This window comes from Symphalangus syndactylus, chromosome 7 (assembly GCF_028878055.3).
Source record: "Symphalangus syndactylus isolate Jambi chromosome 7, NHGRI_mSymSyn1-v2.1_pri, whole genome shotgun sequence".
Classification (NCBI taxonomy): domain Eukaryota; kingdom Metazoa; phylum Chordata; class Mammalia; order Primates; family Hylobatidae; genus Symphalangus; species Symphalangus syndactylus.
Window position 1 is genome coordinate 48,994,115 of NC_072429.2, and position 18,366 is coordinate 49,012,480.

The 18,366-nt window shown below is 40.2% G+C and overlaps 1 protein-coding gene across 8 annotated transcripts in view; it reads left to right on the forward strand.

Annotated features, from left to right (window-relative positions):
* Positions 1-18,366, forward strand: part of FAM13B (family with sequence similarity 13 member B) — a 114,785-nt gene that overhangs the window by 73,178 nt on the left and 23,241 nt on the right. For all 8 annotated transcript variants that reach the window (XM_055286127.2, XM_055286126.2, XM_055286125.2 and 5 more), the window contains 2 exons: positions 1,403-1,535; positions 16,810-16,874. In XM_055286127.2, coding sequence (XP_055142102.1) covers positions 1,403-1,535; positions 16,810-16,874 — 198 coding nt within the window. The remainder of the gene's footprint in view (positions 1-1,402; positions 1,536-16,809; positions 16,875-18,366) is intronic.

Consider the following 18,366-nt stretch of genomic DNA (forward strand, 5'->3'; position numbering starts at 1 on the left):
GCTCTCTGAAAATTTTCATAAGCAAATGAATGGCTTTTAAAATAATTTATGAGCCAGTTGCTAACTGGCAAATATTCCAAAATCTGAAAACAAACAAACAAAACAAATCTGAAACACTTCTGGTCCCAAGCTTTTCCGACAAGGAATACTCAACCTGTATTTAAATACGTGTTAATTAAAAGTACCTGTAATGCATTATGTTACTCCACTCTTCATCTGACCTGTTACCTTTAAATGAAGGAAAGCCTCTCTTTGTTTTCTGTTACTTCAGTCCTGTATTTCAGGATACCCGTGTGCCTCCCTCAGAGACCACGGTGCAGTGATTTCATGTTTTTCATATATCAGTTTTTTGGGGGTGGTGGGGGACAGATGAGAAAGATGTACCCAAATCTAGAAGATTCATAGGAAGGTAAAGAAAAAAAAAGATAATTGGGGGGTGGTTTTTTTTTTTTAAAGACAGTTTTTAAAAGGGCTAACTAGAATAGCTATCAAATATAAAATGAAAAATGTAAATGGATGTGAAAACCAGTGCTGGAAATGTTTATTTTTGGAATACCATATAGTACAATTGCAAGCGTGCCATGGATAGCACTGCCAGCCAGTGCAGCTCTATTTGATGGCCTTGGTTTGTGTACTTTGAAGGCATGATTAGAATGCATACAACTGGGAAAAGGCAGGAGAGGGAATGAAAAGAGAAAAAAATTAAAAAAAAAAAGCATGTATACAACTGGATCTATTGGGAGTATTTGGGCAGAATGTGAAGGAAAAAATCAGTATCTAAATGTTAGAAATAGTGGGAAAATGTTTCAAAGGATGTAAGCAGATTTCTTGGAGTTTGTCCTTAGCTTAGCTAGGGATCCTGTAAACCTATACCCATTGCTCAGACGATAGTCTTATTTTCACCACTGGGGAACACATGTTCTATTGAGGGTAGTGGTGTCATCTTTGAAACAAAAACTGCAGTGTTTTGGATATTTTAAAGTGTAAGATGACAACTCTGCAGTAGGAAGCTATTTCTGTTTTACTTGATAAGGTGTTGGACACTGTAGTGTCTAGTACTGGACTTGTATTTGATCAGGATAGATGTGTCATTATTATGTGAGAGTGTGCATTTATAAGGTAAATGATGATTTTGGCACATAAATTATTTTAAAAGCTATTTATTCGCTTATGAACATTTTTAGAGGGGATAGCATGGTCTCTCACAACATCCCAAGGAGACAAAAACGTAGCAGATTTAATAATCTAATTTAGCAAGACAAAAGTGTGGATTTTTGTGAAAAGTACACATTTTCTTTAACAAGTAAAAGTTTCAGATCATTATTGATATTTACTTATTTTAAAGTAAAGGCATTACACACTCAACATTTGGCCTGATCTAATTTTTAAACTTCATCCCTAGGGTTGATATTGCTGATGATATTATTAATGCCAGTGAAAGTAACAGAGACTGTTCAAAACCTGTGGCTAGCACTAATTTAGACAATGAAGTTATGCAGCAAGATTGTGTATTTGAGAATGAAGAAAATAACCAGGTAAGGAATGTCAAAAATATGTGTTAGATGTACAACTTTGATTGCTTCATGTGTTTCTTTGACGCCAGAAGTTATAGTTCAGTATTTTGCTGATACACTTAATTGTCTCAATTATAAATCCCCAAGAATATACATTCTTTCAGAGTTTAGGAAACATCACTGGGTAGAGAAGTATAAAACAACTTATTGGCTGGGTGTGGTGGCTCACGCCTGTAATCCCAGCACTTTGGAAGGCCAAGGTGGGCAGATCACAAGGTCAGGAGATCGAGACTGTCCTGGCTAACATGATGAACCCCCATCTTTACTAAAAATACAAAAAAAATTAGCTGGGAGTGGTGGCGGGTGCCTGTAATCCCAGCTACCGGGGAGGCTGAGGCAGGAGAAAGGCGTGAACCCGGGAGGCAGAGCTTGCAGTGAGCCAAGATTGCGCCATTGCACTCCAGCCTGGGCGACAGAGTGAGACTCCATCTCAAAAAAAAGAAAAAAAACAACTTATTTTAAATTATTTTCCCAGAAATTATGATGTCAGCCAAGGTGGCTAGGTGGTATTATGGTTGACTTTTGTTATTTTTAAGACAGCTTCTGTATTTCTTAGGAGTTTTGCTGAAGAACATGGTATGGGGGAGAACATATAATATTCTCATACAGTTCTTAGGATGGGATAGATCCCTGTAACAGAATATTGGTTAACAAGAGAAAAACAAGTTTTAAGACGTGTACCTCATATATACATGGGAGATACTCGGGGGAAGTGAGTAAATCTCTCAGAGGTGGCTTAAATACCATCATGTCCTGAAACAAAGGAAAAAAGGGTGTTGGGGAGACCTAGTTGTAATGAGATGACCAGGAAAAGCGCTGTAAGCAAAGTTAAGGTTTGCTCTGAAGATTGATAGTTTTTAGTGATTTAGAGTCATCTTTCTCTTGCTCGTACAGAGAGGAGACACCCATAGAAATGGAAATTTCTACTACAGGTGAAAATTTCTTTTATAAAAGGGTAACTTCTCTGTATTATCCTGTGTTTGCTATTTCTGAAAATAATAAGCTCAAAATAATCCTTATGCCAAGGATTGGTGTGGCATGTTCTGAACCTCCACTGTTGGCATCCTTTCTTGATTAGCAAAAACCTAGGAACATTGTTATAATAATGACTAAATTATTGTCACTGTCTCATTTGTTAGTGGCAACTTTTTTTAAATATAATTGCCATTATATGTAAAAAGCATCTTTCTAAGACATTCAAAATGTAATTTTGATACTACTTTTAAAAATAAGATGCTAAATTAATAGATAAGGTGGGTTTCCTCAGTATATTTTCATTCTAAACCATCCACTAAAGTAGGGCTAAAGAGGAATTTAGAGTAAGAAGACTTAGGTTTTGTATTCTGCCTTTGTTCAGTATCAGTGTGACTTTGGCCAAGTTACCTGACTTCTGAATTGCATTTTGCTTTTCTCTAAATAAGTGGGGGTAATACCTATGTTAGAGGATTATGATAAAAAGATGTGAACATATTATAAAATTATTTTATAAACTAGAAGACATTTCAAAGAAGTTAAGCTGCCACTGTTAGTTTCACAGACTTGGGTGTATTAGATTAACAGCTTTTCGGTTATTGCTTTTATAGTTGTCCTCTTGCCCTTTCCTGGATTATCAGTTTCTGCCTGTCTACCTAGTCATTCCCATCAGTGTAAAACATTTATACTGTTATTTCTTCCAAGTTCAGAAAAAACCCTCTCTCGACTCCCCCCATCCCATTCTAGCACATACACCCTGATTTCTCTGCTTCACTTTATAAATAGAATTGCTGGAAGAATTGTCTGTGTCTCTTTTCTTTAACTCTTCTCCTCCCATTCTCTCTTAAATTCACTGCAGCGATCCTTTCCTCCGACCATTCATTCCTCTGAAATAGCTTTTGCAAGTCACCAGTGATGTCTGTTGAATGTTTTTACTTGATCTGATAGCAAAGTTTGATTCAATTAATTACTCCCACTACCTTGATATACTTTTTTCACTTGGCATTCAGGATATCTCACTGTGTTTGTTTTTTTCTTTCCTACACTGGCTTTTCTTTCTCATTCCCCTCTGCTGATTGCTTTTCCTCTTCTGAATCTCTTAAATTTAGAATGGCCCAGGGCGCATTTCTCAGATTGCTTATTTTTATTCACTTCCTTGGTAATCTTGTTTAGTCTAATGGCTCTAACTACCATCTGTATGCTACTGATTCCCAAATTTGTATCTCCAGTCCAGAACTGTTTTGGAACTTTAGATTGCTATATCCAACTAGGCACCCAACATTTCCACTGGTATATTTTTACCAAGCATCTGTTGAGTAGGAAAGATTTCTTTCCTTACCCATCATTAGGTTCATAGCTGAGTCACCTGTAACAGAAGACATTTGTAACGAGAGAAAAGCATGCACATTTATTTAATGTAAGTTTTACATGACATGAACACCTTCAGAAATCAAGACCCACAGAAACAGACACCCCTGTGTATTTTAATGCTTTGGTTTGATGAAAAGTGGACAGTGGTGGGGATGAATAATTAGACAAAGAGGATGATAAATAAAGGGCAGCTGATTAACCAAGGCCTGTTTGTTCAGATTCTTTTCTATGTCCTTGTGTATTCAGAGATAAGGGCATTCCTTTCATCCAGGTATAGGGTAGATACTTCTGGAATGAAGGTTTTTTTTTTTTGTTGTTTGTTTGTTTGTTTGTTCTGAGATGGAGTTTCGCTCTTCTTGCCTGGGCTGGAGCAGTGGCGCAATCTCAGCTCACTGCAACCTCTGCCTCCTGGGTACAAGCAATTCTCCTGTCTCAGCCTCCCGAGTGGCTGAGATTACAGGCGCCTGCCACCATGCCCAGCTAATTTTTTGTATTTTTAGTTGAGACAGAGTTTCACTATGTTGGCCAGGCTGGTCTCGAGCTCCTGACCTCAGGTGATCTGCCTGCCGTGGCCTCCCAAAGTGCTGGGATTACAGGCGTGAGCCACCACGCCCAGCCAAAGGTTTTATGACTTACTTCAGAAGATAAGTCTGACCACTTTTTACTGTTTCTACTGCCACCCTGCAGGTCTAAACTGCCATCTTCTCACCTGGATTAATGTTGCCTCGTAATTAATCTCCTCATCTTTGTTTCTTGATGGTGCGTTCTCAGCACAGAGCCAGAATGATCCTTTTAAGAGGAAAATTAGATAATACCACTTCTCTTCCTAAAACCTTCCAGTGCCATCTAGCTATCAAAATATAGCTATAGGCACTACGGAATATTGGCTGTGATAGTCAGGATTGAGACAGCTAAATCATAAGTCCTGTCTGGATTGCTTATTTGTGGATATCTCCTTAGCTTACTACATTCTTACCTAGTCTTGCAGATACTTCCTCAATTTTACCAAATCTCATCACTCTCTGTTTATGGCAGGCCCTCCCACTTACCCACCCACTCCAGTCTCTGAACTTTTTGTCCTTTTTCCCTGCTTCGCATTCCTCCCCACTTTTTTTTTTTTTTTCCCTGAGATGGAGTCTGTCTCTCTTGCCCAGGCTGGAGTGCAGTGGCACAGTCTCGGCACAGTACAGCCTCTGCCCCCCGGGTTCAAGCCATTCTCCTGCCTCAGCCTCCCAGGTAGCTGGGATTACAGGCATGTGCCACCACGCCCAGCTAATTTTTGTATTTTTAGTAGAGACGGGGTTTCACAGTGTTGGCCAGGCTGGTCTCGAACTCCTGACCTCAAGTGATCTGCATACCTCAGCTTCCCAAAGTGCTGGGATTACAGGCATCAGCCACTGCACCTGGCCCCCTCTCCACTTTAGATAGTGTTATAATTATTTTATGTATCTTTTAATTTTTATTTTTAGAGACAAGGTCTCACTCTTTCCCAGGCTGGAGTGCAGTGGTGTGATCATACTCACTGTAACCTCAAACTCCTGGCCTCAAGCGATTTTCCTACCTCAGTCTCCTAAAGTGTTGGGATCACAAGCATCAGGCACCATGCCCAGACATATCTTCTATATTACTAGTCTGTTTATTGTCTGTTTCCCACTATTAGATTAAAACTTCATGGGGCCACTCACAGTGGCTCACGCCTGTAATCCTAGCACTTTGGGAGGTCATGGTGAGAGCGTCATTTGAGCCTGCGAGTTTGAAACATGCCTGTGCAATGTAAGGAGAACCCACCTGTACAAAAATGGTAAAAAAAAAAAAAAAAAAAAAATATTAGCCAGGTGTAGTGGTGCTCCCTTGTGGTCCCAGCTACTTGGGAGGTGAGGTGGGAAGATCACCTGAGCCCAGGAGGTAAGGCTGCAGTGCGTGGTGATCACAGCACTGCAGTTCAGCCTGGGCGACACGGTGAGACCCTGTCTTTGAAGAAAAAAAAAACAAAACTTCATGAGGGCTGAGATTTTTGTCTGTTTTGTTCTTTATTACATCCCTATTATCTAGAACACTTAGTAGGTATTCATTAAGCATTTGTTGAATGTAAGACCAGAATAGCATCTGGCACATAGTAAGTTAGTAAGCAACTCAGTAAATAATTTGTTGAATGAAATTGGTGTATCAGGCTGGGCGCAGTGGCTTACGCCTGTAATCCTAGCACTTTGGAAGGCTGAGGCAGGTGGATCGCTTGAGCCCAGGAGTTCAAGGCCAGCCTGGGCAACATGGTGAAACCCCGTCTCTACAAAAAATAAAAATTAACCAGGTGTGGTGGCGTATGCCTGTAGTCCCAGCTACTTGGGAGGCTTAGGTGGAGGATTGCTTGAGCCTGGGAGGTAGAGGCTGCAGTGAGCTGAGATTGTGCCACTGCACTGCAGCCTGGGTGACAGAGTGAGATCCTGTCTCAAAAAAAAAAAAAAAAAGAAAGAAATTAGTGTATCAATTACTTTATAAGGAGAGCAGGAATTAATTCTTTCTAAAATTGTTTTTAGGAAACCTTTATGAATGATGGGTTCTTGGCCTTGAAAAGCCTGTCACCATTTCTTCCCCCCAACCCCAGCTAAGAAGTTCAGTGATACTCTTATTTGAATAAGTTAGTTCAGTTGGGCAATACACAATAATACCTGTTTATTTGGACAGTACAAGCAAAAATACCTGATTTAAGTTTTCTTTCTTTTTTTTTTTTTTTTTTTCTTGAGATGGAGTTTCGTTCTTGTCGCCCCGGCTAGAGTTCAGTGGTGTGATGTGGGCTCAGTGCAACCTCCGCCTCCTAGTTTCAAGTGATTTTCCTGCCTCAGCCTCTTGTGTACCTGGGATTACAGGCATGTGCCACCACGCCTGGCTAATTTTTTTTTTTTTTTTTTTTTTTTTATTTAGTAGAGACGGGATTTCTCCGTATTGATCTGGCTGGTCTCGAACTCCTGACCTCAGGTAATCCTCCCGCCTTGGCCTCCCAAAGTGCTGGGATTACAGGTGTGAGCCACCATGCCCGGTCGATTTAAATTTTCAATGACTTGATAATCTAGGTTGTACATGCACATACTTTCTAATACAGAATACGACTAGTGCTATTAGGGTACTATAGTCTTGCAGAAGAGAGGAAAGAACTTCTGGCCAGGGTAGTTATGGAAGGTCTTGGAGTGAGGGGGATTTTGAACTCGGCTTTTTATAGGGCTGGATTTGGTTCAAGATTTGTGAAAGAGATTAAAATGAATAGTGTAAGTAAAGATTACAGGGAAATGTTGAATGTTAATGAAGCAGAGCTACTTGTAGAACTCAGGGTATTGTGGGAGGATATATAGTAGAAGATAATTCTGGAATATTGGTAGATTTGGGTCATGTGTAGAGCCTGGAATACTATCTTAAGAATTGTAGATTATCTCAGTAGAAGAAAAATATAGAAAACTTTGAAGCAGAGGGAATGATGTACCCAGATCTGTATTTTAGGAAGAAGGTTTTTGTAGTAGTCATAAAAAGTTTGTAGGAAAGACTGGGGGTAAGGACAATAACAATCAGTAGGCTTTTTGCACTATATTTGGTGAGCACTTAAAATATCTGAGCTGGTGGGCATAGTGGCTCACGCTTGTAATCCTAGCACTTTGGGAGGCCAAGGTGGGCGGATCACCTGAGGTCAGGAGTTCGAGACCAGCCTGGCCAACATGGTGAAACCCCATCTCTACTAAAAATACAAAAATTAGCCAGGCATAGTGGCACATGCTTGTAATCCCAGCTACTCGGGAGGCTGAAGCAGGAGAATCTCTTGAACCGAGGAGGAGGAGGTTGCAGTGAGCTGAGATTATGCCACTGCTATTCAGCCTGGGTGAAAGAGTAAGACCCTGTCTCAAAAAAAAAAAAAAAAAAAAAAAAAAAGTCTGAACTGTGAGCCCCAGGGAAGGAAGGAAAAATAGAGAAAATTCCAAAGGTGAAAATGATTTAAGATTTAGGTGCAAACTGGGGTAAGAAACACGGACACTAAGAGATTGGAAAAGAGATCAGTGTTGCAGAACTGGAATATCAAGGTGGTTTATATGAAGCAGATGTTCAGGTCTTGAGCTGTGGCTGGTGGTGGAGGCTCATTTTGTCTGTGAGTGAATGCCATTGCCAAAGCAGTGACTTGAATAAGAGAATAAATGGGGATTGAAGAAACCCTTGGGGAACCTCTGTATTCTAGCACTTTGGAGGGAAAAAAGCAGCCATGACCATAGCAGTTGGGAATGTCAAAGAGGATGGGATTTTTTCCTGAGTCTGAAAGTTGGTCAAAATAGAGAGGTAAAAGGAGAAAAAAGGTGGTGGGAGGCAAAGGTACAAAAATAATAAGAGTAAGTTTAATTTTATTTGCTTGCTTGGGGGGTTAAAAGTCTAATGAAATGGCTTTTTTTTTCTTTGCCTTTGCTGTTGAACAAAAAATTTAAGAATACCCAGGAACAATATATTTAATGCTGGTGAGGGTAGGTTAAGATAAGTGGTCTTATACAGACATCGGAAGTATAAATTGCTGTAAACTTCCTGGAAAACACGTTAACAGTAAGAACAAAAGACCTTAAACCTTTGATCCAGAAATTTCAAAATCTAGGACTGTTTCCTAAGGAAATACATACAAATCAGAGGTGTATGCAAAGATTTTTCTGCCAGAATTCTTACTGGGGGTTTATTTGCAGGAAAAAAATATGGGAAACACAGAAAGTCCTAAATGGAAGATGATTAGCTAAATCATAGTATATCCATATAATAGGATATTGTTGAGTCATTTAAAATTATTTTAAAGGCCCAAGTAATAGTTGCGAGGTAAAGGTATTTTGGGGGAAAAAAGAAAACATACAAAACCAAGTATAGATTACTAAAGCTAATGCAGTCCCAATTTCTTTGTGTGCATGCACTGCATGTGTGTGTGGCACATAGTTAAAAGGCCAAGTCAGAATATTCACAGTGGCCTTCTGGCTGATAGATTATGGATGATTTTACTTTTCTTCATATGTTCTTATATTTAGGTTTCCAACAGTTTCTCTGACTTATAATCAAATAATTTAAGCAAAAACTTCCAATTAAAGAAAATTTCTTGGATTTAGTGATAGAAATTATTGGTAAAGAAAGAGGAGCTTTGGTAGGTAGAGGATTTCATGGGTGAGAATGAGTATCAGGTGAGTAGGCAGAAGCTGCAGTGTGTGGAATGCCTTTTGGACAAGTTTTGCATTGAAATTAAAAGGAAAGAGAAGGCCGGGTGCTGTGGTTCATGCCTGTAATCCCAGCACTTTGGGAGGCCAAAGTGGGCGGATCACAAAGACAGGAGATGGAGACCATCCTGGCTAACATGGTGAAACTCCATCTCTACTAAAAATACAAAAAATTAGCCAGGTGTGGTGGCAGGCGCCTGTAGTCCCAGCTACTCGGGAGGCTGAGGCAGGAGAATGGCATGAACCCGGGAGGCGGAGATTGCTCCACTGCACTCCAGCCTGGGCAACAGAGCAAGACTGTCTCAAAAAAAAAAAGAGTTGAGCAGTCTGGTTGTGGAAGAGATATTCCCCTCTTCCCCACCCCCGCCCCCCCATTTCTGCTTTCTTGATACAGGATGGAGATTTGAGCATGTCAGTAGATCAGTCACTAGATAGGGAGAGACTAAAAAATGTCAGAAAAAAAAAAACCCAGGGTAGTTAGGGGAACACTGCATAGAGGGGGTTGGGAGTGAGAGATGGAAGGAAGGTGATTCAGCGTGCAAGTTGAGTGACTATTCCTAAATAGGAAAAGCTACTTTTAATCTTCAGTAAAAGGGGATATATAGAATATTTTTTTAAGTGAGAGGTGTTTTGGGGACTTAATTCAGATGGCTTTGAAATGCATTTGCAGAGGGTGAGGAGACAGGAATTGGGTTTGGATCTGAAGAAATAGGTAAAGTTTTGCAAGAGTCTCTGTGGAGAGAAATCAGACAGAACTGAGTCACCCGATATTCAAGAACCAATGGAGTAGGTCTAACTGAAGTTTGATGACATGAATTTGTAGTGAGCCAACTAGGACGGTATGTTAAGTGACACATTTTCTTGTAGCATCTATCTGTCCGGAGGACAGAAAGCTGGTCATAAACTAGACCACATTGGTAAGGGCATTGACTAAATAGCTTTGAAATAGTTAGCCAGGGTACAGAGTGCATGTTGGGTGGATTAGAAATTTAGAATGAAGTTTTCAAGCGGTGACAGTAAGGTGAAGAAGTTGCAGAAGAGGGGAATATTAGTTGGACAGGATGTACGAGTTTCGAGTGTATTATGGCGTGGCATGATTCAAGTGGCTTTGGTAGAAAGTAACTTGTGTCTAGGAAAGTATAAGGCTAGATAGAGTAGGAGTCAGCAAACTTTTTGTGTAAAGGTCTAGACAGTAAATATTTTAGGCATTGTGGGTATATAGTCTCTGCCACAACTACTTAACTCTGCTATTGTAGCATGGACGCAGCCAGAAAAAACCGTAAGAAATGAGTATAGCTGTGTTCCAGTAAAATTTAACTTATGGACACTAAAATTGAATTTCTTGTCATTTTCACTTCACAGAATATCATTATTCTTTTGATTCTCCCTTCTACCCCCAATCATTTAAAATGTAGAAACCCTTTTTAGCCAAGTGACCATGCAAAAACTGGCAACAGGTTGGATTTGTCTAGTATGCTGTAGTTTGCCAACACCTGGGCTAGAATATTGTAAGGAGATCAACATTTTAGACTTAAAAGATAATGTTGGAGATTTGTTTTCTCTGAAATTGACTTGCAGTGTAAGGAAACCAAATTGCTTTTTAACGTTTCAAGCTGATCACATAAACTTATGAGTACTAGGTGCTACATAAACCACAGTCCTACAATGTATTGGTTAGCCAGGCTGAAATTAATCTTAAGGAATCTTTTTTTTTTTTTTTTTTTTGAGGCAGAGTCTCAGTCTCGCCCAGGCTAGAGTGCAGTGGCACGATCTCAGCTTGCTGCAACCTCTACCTCCCAGGTTCAAGTGAGTCTCATGCCTCAGCCTCCCAAGTAGCCGGGATTAAAAATGTGTGCCACCACACCTAGCTAATTTTTGTACTTTTTTTTTTTAGTAGAAACTTATATTGTGACTGTCTTTTACGTTGACTTTTTTTTTTTTTTTTTTTGAGACAGTCTGGCTCTGTCACCCATATTGGAGTGCAATGATGTGATCTCGATTCACTGCAACCTCTGCCTCCCGGGTTCAAGTGATTCTCCTGCCTCAGCCTCCTGAGTAGCTGGGCTTATAGGCACACGGCACTACACCTGGCTAATTTTTGTATTTTTAATAGAGACGGGGTTTCACCATGTTGATCAGGCTGGTCTCGAACTCCTGACTTGGTGATCCACCCGCCTCAGCCTCCAAAAGTGCTGGGATTACAGGTGTGAGCCACCGCGCCTGGCTTACATTGACATTTTTATAGAAATGTTAAGTCTTTTAATTCTATTTTTTGAGACAGGGTCTTGCTTTGGTCACGCAGGCTGCAGTACAGTGGCATGATCACAGCTCACTGCAATCTCAGCCTCCCAGGCTCAAGCAATCCTCCCACCTCACCTTACCAAGCAGCTGTGACTACAGGTGCACGCCATCACACCTGGCTAATTTTTAATTTTTTTGTAGACAAGGAGTCTCACTTTGTTGCCTGGGCTGGTCTTGAACTCCTGGCTTCAAGCAGTTCTTCCACCTCAGCCTCTGAAAATACTGGAATTACAGATGTGAGCCACCATGATGGGTCTCGTCTTTTCTGTTTCCAATTGTCCACATCCACATTTTTCTGTTGGGTTGTCGGTATTTTTCCTTTTTGGTTTGTACATTTTTTTTTTCTTTTGAGACAGAGTCTCGCTTTTGTCGCCCAGGCTGAAGTGCAGTGGCGTGATCTCAGCCCACTGCAACCTCCGCCTCCTGGGTTCAAGCAATTCTCTGCCTCAGCCTCCCAAGTAGCTAGGATTGCAGGCACCTGCCACCACGCCCAGCTAACTTTCGTATTTTTACTAGAGATCGGGTTTCCCCATCTTGGCCAGGCTGGTCTTGAACTCCTGACCTTGTGATCCACCCGCCTTGGCCTCTCAAGGGGCTGGGATTACAGGCATGAGCCACTGCGCCTGGCCATATTTTTTATTTATTAAGGAACTACCTACTTTCTTACGATCAGTTGCAAATATATTTGTTTCCAGTTTTTTGTCTTTTGACTACTTAAAGTCATTTTTGATGGTGTTAAACTTTATCGTCTTTTTTTTTCGTTTTTTTAGATTTTAGGTTTTAATGTCATAGTTGGGAAGGCGTTCCCTATTCTGAGATTATAAACTAACTTTCTTCTTTTAAAAAAATACTTCTTTGGTCTCATTTTCTACGTTTGAATATTTGACACATTTGGAATTTATCATGGTGTGAGATCGTGAAGAGCAGATTCAGCTGTTTGTCCTACATGTTTACCTAGATATCCCAACACCTTAATTTTTTGAATAATATGTCTTTTTCCCACCAATATGAAATGCCACTTTTATTATAAACTAAATGCCTGGATACATTTGCAATAAAAGTGGTGTTTCAAATCAGTTGAGTGTGTTTCTCATTCATTCACCAGCAATGAGTGACAGTGCCACATTCTTGCCAGTATTTGATAGTGTTAGTGTTTTGGATTTTGGCCATTCTGATAGATGTGTAATGGTATCTTGTTTGAATTTTGAGTTTCCTAATGACATACGATGATGAGTTTTTCATATGCTATGTGTGTATCTTCTTTAGTGAGGTGTTTATTCAGGTCTTTTGCCCGTTTTTTAATTGGATTGTTTTCTTATTGTTGAGTTTTAAGAGTTTCTCTCTCTCTCTCTCTCTCTCTCTCTATATATATATATATATATATATATAAAATCTTTTTTTTTTTTTTTTTTGAGACGGAGTCTCTGTCACCCAGGCTGGAGTGCAGTGGTGCAATCTCGGCTCACCGCAACCTCTGCCTCCTGGGTTCAAGTGATTCTCCTGCCTCAGCCTCCCATGTAGCTGGGATTACAGGCATGTGCCACCACGCCCAGCTAATTTTTGTATTTTTAGTAGAGACGAGGTTTCGCCATGTTGGCCAGGCTGGTCTTGAACACCTGACCTCAGGTGATCCGCCCACCTCGGCCTCCCAAACTGCTGGGATTACAGGCGTGAGCCACCACACCTGGGCTATATTTTGGATAAGCTTATCCAATAGGTTTTTGCAAAATAGAATTTTTCTTTTTAATGTGCTACTAGATTCTGTAGTAAATATTTAGGAGTTTTATCTGATACAAAGAGATTATTCACTATAGACTTTGATTAGGTAGAAGTTGTACAGTAATCAATATTTTGGGAGTTGAAAGTGTATGAAGGTGAAAAAAAAAAGTGTATGAAGTTGAATAGCCTGATTAGAACTCACATCATAATACCTGGATTTATCATCAGTAAAATCCATTCATTTCAGGATACCTTCATTGATGGTGCCCCTTCAAAACTTAGAATTATTCATACCTTGCAAACACTGAGAAACTGCTTTATCTCCTTTCAGAAGTGGAGACCAGAAGTATTTATAAACTCTAGCAGATAGTCAAGAGGAAGAGAAGGCTATAAATTTGACGGGTACTAGTCTTAAGACCTCATCAGTTTTGATCATATTAATTTAGTAGAAGAGAGAGAGTAGGCCAGATAGAAGTATATCAATATGCAATTTATTGAGTGTTTGTTCAGCAAATGAAAGGTACAGAATGGAGTGAAGATATGTAGCCTATTTAATAGAAGTAACTAGCATGCTTGAGCCAAAGGTAAGTGAGAGAAATGGGAAGATGCAGAACTAAGCAATGTGAGTGCACCAATTATGGACCCCTAAGGAAGGGATGGAGACCAGAGGAATTACCAGAAATGCCTGTCAGGTTTTAATTAACTCTTGGCAGTAATCTCCGATAGCTCCTAAGATATTGCTAATATGACTGTGCTGTATCTGCTGCTCCTCCTGCTGCTGCCACCGCCACCGCCACAGCTCTCTAACTTACCTGAATTGAGACCAGAGCACCTTAGCTTTCCTTTGCAGACCTTAATGTTTGTGGAAGGGCACATGGGAGGAAGTGGGTAGAAGATATGGGTTATTTTGCCTGCTGATATTTTATTTTATTTATTTTATTTATATATTTTATATTTTTTTGAAACAGAGTCTCGCTCTGTCGCCCAGGCTGGAGTGCAGTGGCACAGTCTTCACTCACTGCAATCTCCTCCTCTCCACTGGGTTCAAGCGATTCTGGTGCCTCAGCCTCCTGAGTAGGTGGGATTACAGACGCACACTACTGCACCTGGCTGATTTTTGTATTTTTAGTAGATGGGATTTCACCATGTTGGCCAGGCTGGTCTTGAACTCCTGACCTCAAGTGATCCACCCGCCTTGGCCTCCCAAAGTGTTGGGATTGCAAGTGTGAGCCTCTGTGCCTGGCCAATATAGATGGTTTTTCTTATAAGCTATTTCTTTTGATTCTATGGTAACTCTAAGGTAGTCAAGCAAATTATTGTTATTCTCATATTTGTGATGAGAAAGGCAGAGCTAGGGCTTGAATTTGGTTCTCTTGAGTGAGATACCAAGGTTCTGTTTGTTTGTGATGGGAGTCTCGCACTGTCACCCAGACTGGAGTGCAGTGGTGCAATCTTGGCTCACTGCAGCCTCTGCTTCCTGGGTTTAAGCAATTCTCCTGTCTCAGTCTCCCGAGTAGCTGGGACTACAGGTGTGTGCTACCACGCCCGGCTAATTTTTGTATTTTTAGTGGAGATGGGGTTTCGCCATGTTGGCCAGGCTGGTCTCGAACTCCTGATCTCAAGTGATTTGCTCGCCTCAGCCTCCCAAAGTGCTGGGATTACAGGTGTGAGCCACTGTGCCTGGCCCCAAGGTTCATTTTAAATATTGGATCTGGCTGTGCGCAGTGGCTCATGCCTGTAATCCCAGGACTTTGGGAGGCTGAAGACAGATGGATCAGTTGAGGTCAGGAGTTCAAGACCAGCCTGGCCAACATGCTGAAACCCATCTCTACTAAAATTACAAAAAAATTACCCTATTGAACATGCTGAAACCCCATCTCTGCTAAAAATACAAAACAATTAGCCAGGTGTACTGGCACCACACCTGTAGTCCCAGCTACTCAGGAGGCTGAGGCAGGAAAATCGCTTGAACCCGGGAGATGGAGTTTGCAGTGAGCCTGCATGAGCCTCACTCTGGCCTGGATGACAGAGTGAGACTGTCTCAAAAATTTTTTTTAAGTAAATAAATAAAAATTAAATATTTGGTCTGGGTAATGATTTCATGTGCCCAGAAACCTTCAGAATGTAAAGCTATCTTCTAGAGCAGAGATCCCCAACATTTTTGGAACCAGGGACTGGTTTTGTGGATGACAATTTTTCCATGGAGGGTGGATAGGGGGTTGGGGTTTTGGGATGAAACTGTTCTACCTCACATCATCAAAGCATTAGTTAGATTTTCATAAGGAACACACAACCTAGATCCCTTGTTTGCACAGCTCACAATAGGGTTCATGCCTCTATGAGAATCTAATGCCACCACTGATATGACTGGAGGTGGAGCTCAAGCCATAGTGCTCACTCCCCACTCCCCTGGCTGCTCACCTCCTGCTGTGTGGCCTGGTTCCTAACAGGCCACCGATTGGTACTGGTCCAGGAGTTGGGGACACCTGTTATTGATCATAAAAGTTACTGAAGTCTGATTTCTGTATCAGTGGTTCCCACACTTTGGGTCTCAGGGACTCATTTATGCTCTTAAAAATATTGAAGATCCCAAAGAGCTTTTGTTTACATAGGTATATCTATCAGGATTTACCATCTTAGTAATTAAAACTGAGAAATTTAAAAAACATTAATTTACTTTAACATAAACTCATTTATGGTAACATAAGTAAGGTTGCTCTTTTCCACAATAGACAACTGTTTTCATAAAATTTTTTAAGTTTGAGGAGTGACATTGTTTTACATAGCTAGAAATATTGTTGATACCTGTTTGACTTACAGAAGACAGCTGGATTCTCGTATATGCTTCTGCATTTAGTCTGTTGCTGTTACATTGTTTTGTTGAAGCGTATGAGACAGCCTCACAGATGTGTAGTTTGAAAAGGGACTAGTATTTTAACAGCTTTTTTGCAGATTCTTATGGACCTTCTTTCATGCTAAACAAAACTGGACAAGTGGTACTTTCTAAAGAAGAATCGAAGAGTCTAGGAAGTATCGAACCTTTTGTTGATTTGAAAGGTGATCGTCAAAAACACCAAAACGTTCATGTATTTTGTAGGAATTCTCTGGGTATTTGTATTAGACTTGGTAGGTTTTTACTTTGGGGGAATAGGGATGAGATGGTGTCACTAAGCTCGTTGGAAAATGGGGAGAGTTTTCTTGTGTGGGGACTTGCTTTGTGGAAAATAGTTACTACTTCAAATATACAAAGGAACCTGGTGAACTCCTCTATGACTCCTATCTTACCTACAAGAAGTCACCAAACTTGTGTCTTTGTGGCTGAGGAGAAATAAACAGCAGTTGGCAAGCAGGATCAGAAGACCATCATTTTGGAGGAGAGAGAATTCTAAGGAAGAAGCATGGTAGTGGTGATACACATTACCTAATACAGTAGAGAGAAATGCAGAGTACCTGCTATACTTCATACGACCCAGGTTTTGAGGGAAGATAAATTACTGTCTATAAAAAGAGATGCTAAGTACTACAGACTATTATAAATGATAGCTAATTAGGGGTGTTTGACTAATCTGTATTGTAATATCCTAATTTAGGTTGGCAACTTCTTCTCATATCTGAGTATTGGAAGCTCCATTAATGCATGGTGGTGTTCTTTTTGTCAGTCTGTAGGTATATTGTTAGAGCCATGCAGTGACCATGGTGGTAGTGAAGATGGCTGTCTTGAGAGGTAAGCATTTTTTCTTGTTGCTAATTAATCATTTTGAGAATTGGAGCTCTTCACAGATTTTTGAGGTGATTTTTTTAGATGAATATCCATTATAAATATATAGTTTAGATAATCTTAAACAGCCTTCTTGTTATAATGGTAGGCATAAAGGATATTAAATACCCATAAATATTTGGATTCGTACAGGTTCAGACAGTAGTTATAACTTGGAAAACATTCAGAGGGAAAAACAGCGTTTTTGGGGACATTTAAATCTTTCAGTTGATTGTGGAACAATTGTGAATTTACTGATATTTTGAGTATACCTGTCAGTGAGTTAATTCATGGTCTTGTAACTGTATAACTAACTGAGAGATACTGTATTTGATTCAACAAATATGTATAGGATGTTTTTCTTCCTGTTTGAATTTATCCTTGGTGTGTCTCAGTACACTCTTCCGCAGCTGGTGCTTTTTTAACCTCTTTGGCTGGCTGTAATGGTAGAGAAATACTGGAGGCAATGAGTATTTCGACTAATGTAGAGTCTCAATAGCCTCTTTGAGTGGAAGCTTTCTAGAATGTTTTAAGTCACAGAGTAAGATTTGGGTTCTTGTTACCCTTTGCATCAGTCTTCAGGATGCTGCCAAAAAGTATAACTTTCTTGGGAAGGTGATTTGAGATTCTGAAAACACTTCAGTAATGAAGTTGCAGGCTAGATTGTAAATATTGAGGGATCCCAGACAGTATACTAATTTGCTAACAGCCTGTTGGCCAGGACATATTTGTATTCTATTGTTTCTTTTAATTATAAGTAGGAAGCCTGTTCTTTAAGGGTAAGCAAATTCTTTGGAGCCACGTCTCTGGAGCCTTCCCATACTCTGAAGGTCCACAGATGTCCTGCTTATAGCAGTTCCTTGTCCTTCCTTTCAGGAGGCAGGAATCATCCTCTTCCAGCACAGGGAGTATTGGAGCTATGGGCTGAAGATATAAGATTAACAGCATTAACAGGCACCCCCAGAATGATGACATCTGGATTTGGTAGAACAATAAGGACCCATTTAGTGAGGACTCTTTTGTTGTTGTTGTTGTTGTTGTTGTTGTTGTTGTTATTGTTTTTGGAAAAAGCTCTTTCCTCTTCAACTTCAACTGTGTATAAGTTAGCAAACTGGTTTTTAGATGCAAAGAGTACCTTGGTTAGGTGGATTACATTTTGTATGTTTAACATTCATGCTTCTCAAATGTAGGTGATTAGGTCTTTTAGGCTGCTAAGGTAGTATTTACTCATCCTACCATTTGCTCCTACTCTAAGCGAAGGAATGTCTTTAAGCTTATCAGAGCATTTAGTTCATTTCTTATTCTCGGCAAGAATAAGGTAATTATCTATATGAGAAGATGACTTGCCATATTTAGATCAAGGCATGTCTCCTGAGTGCATACTCTGTTATGGCCAGTTAGAAGTGACATTTCGATGTGTCATTGTAAATTGCCACAATGTCTTTGGGGAAAAGAACTT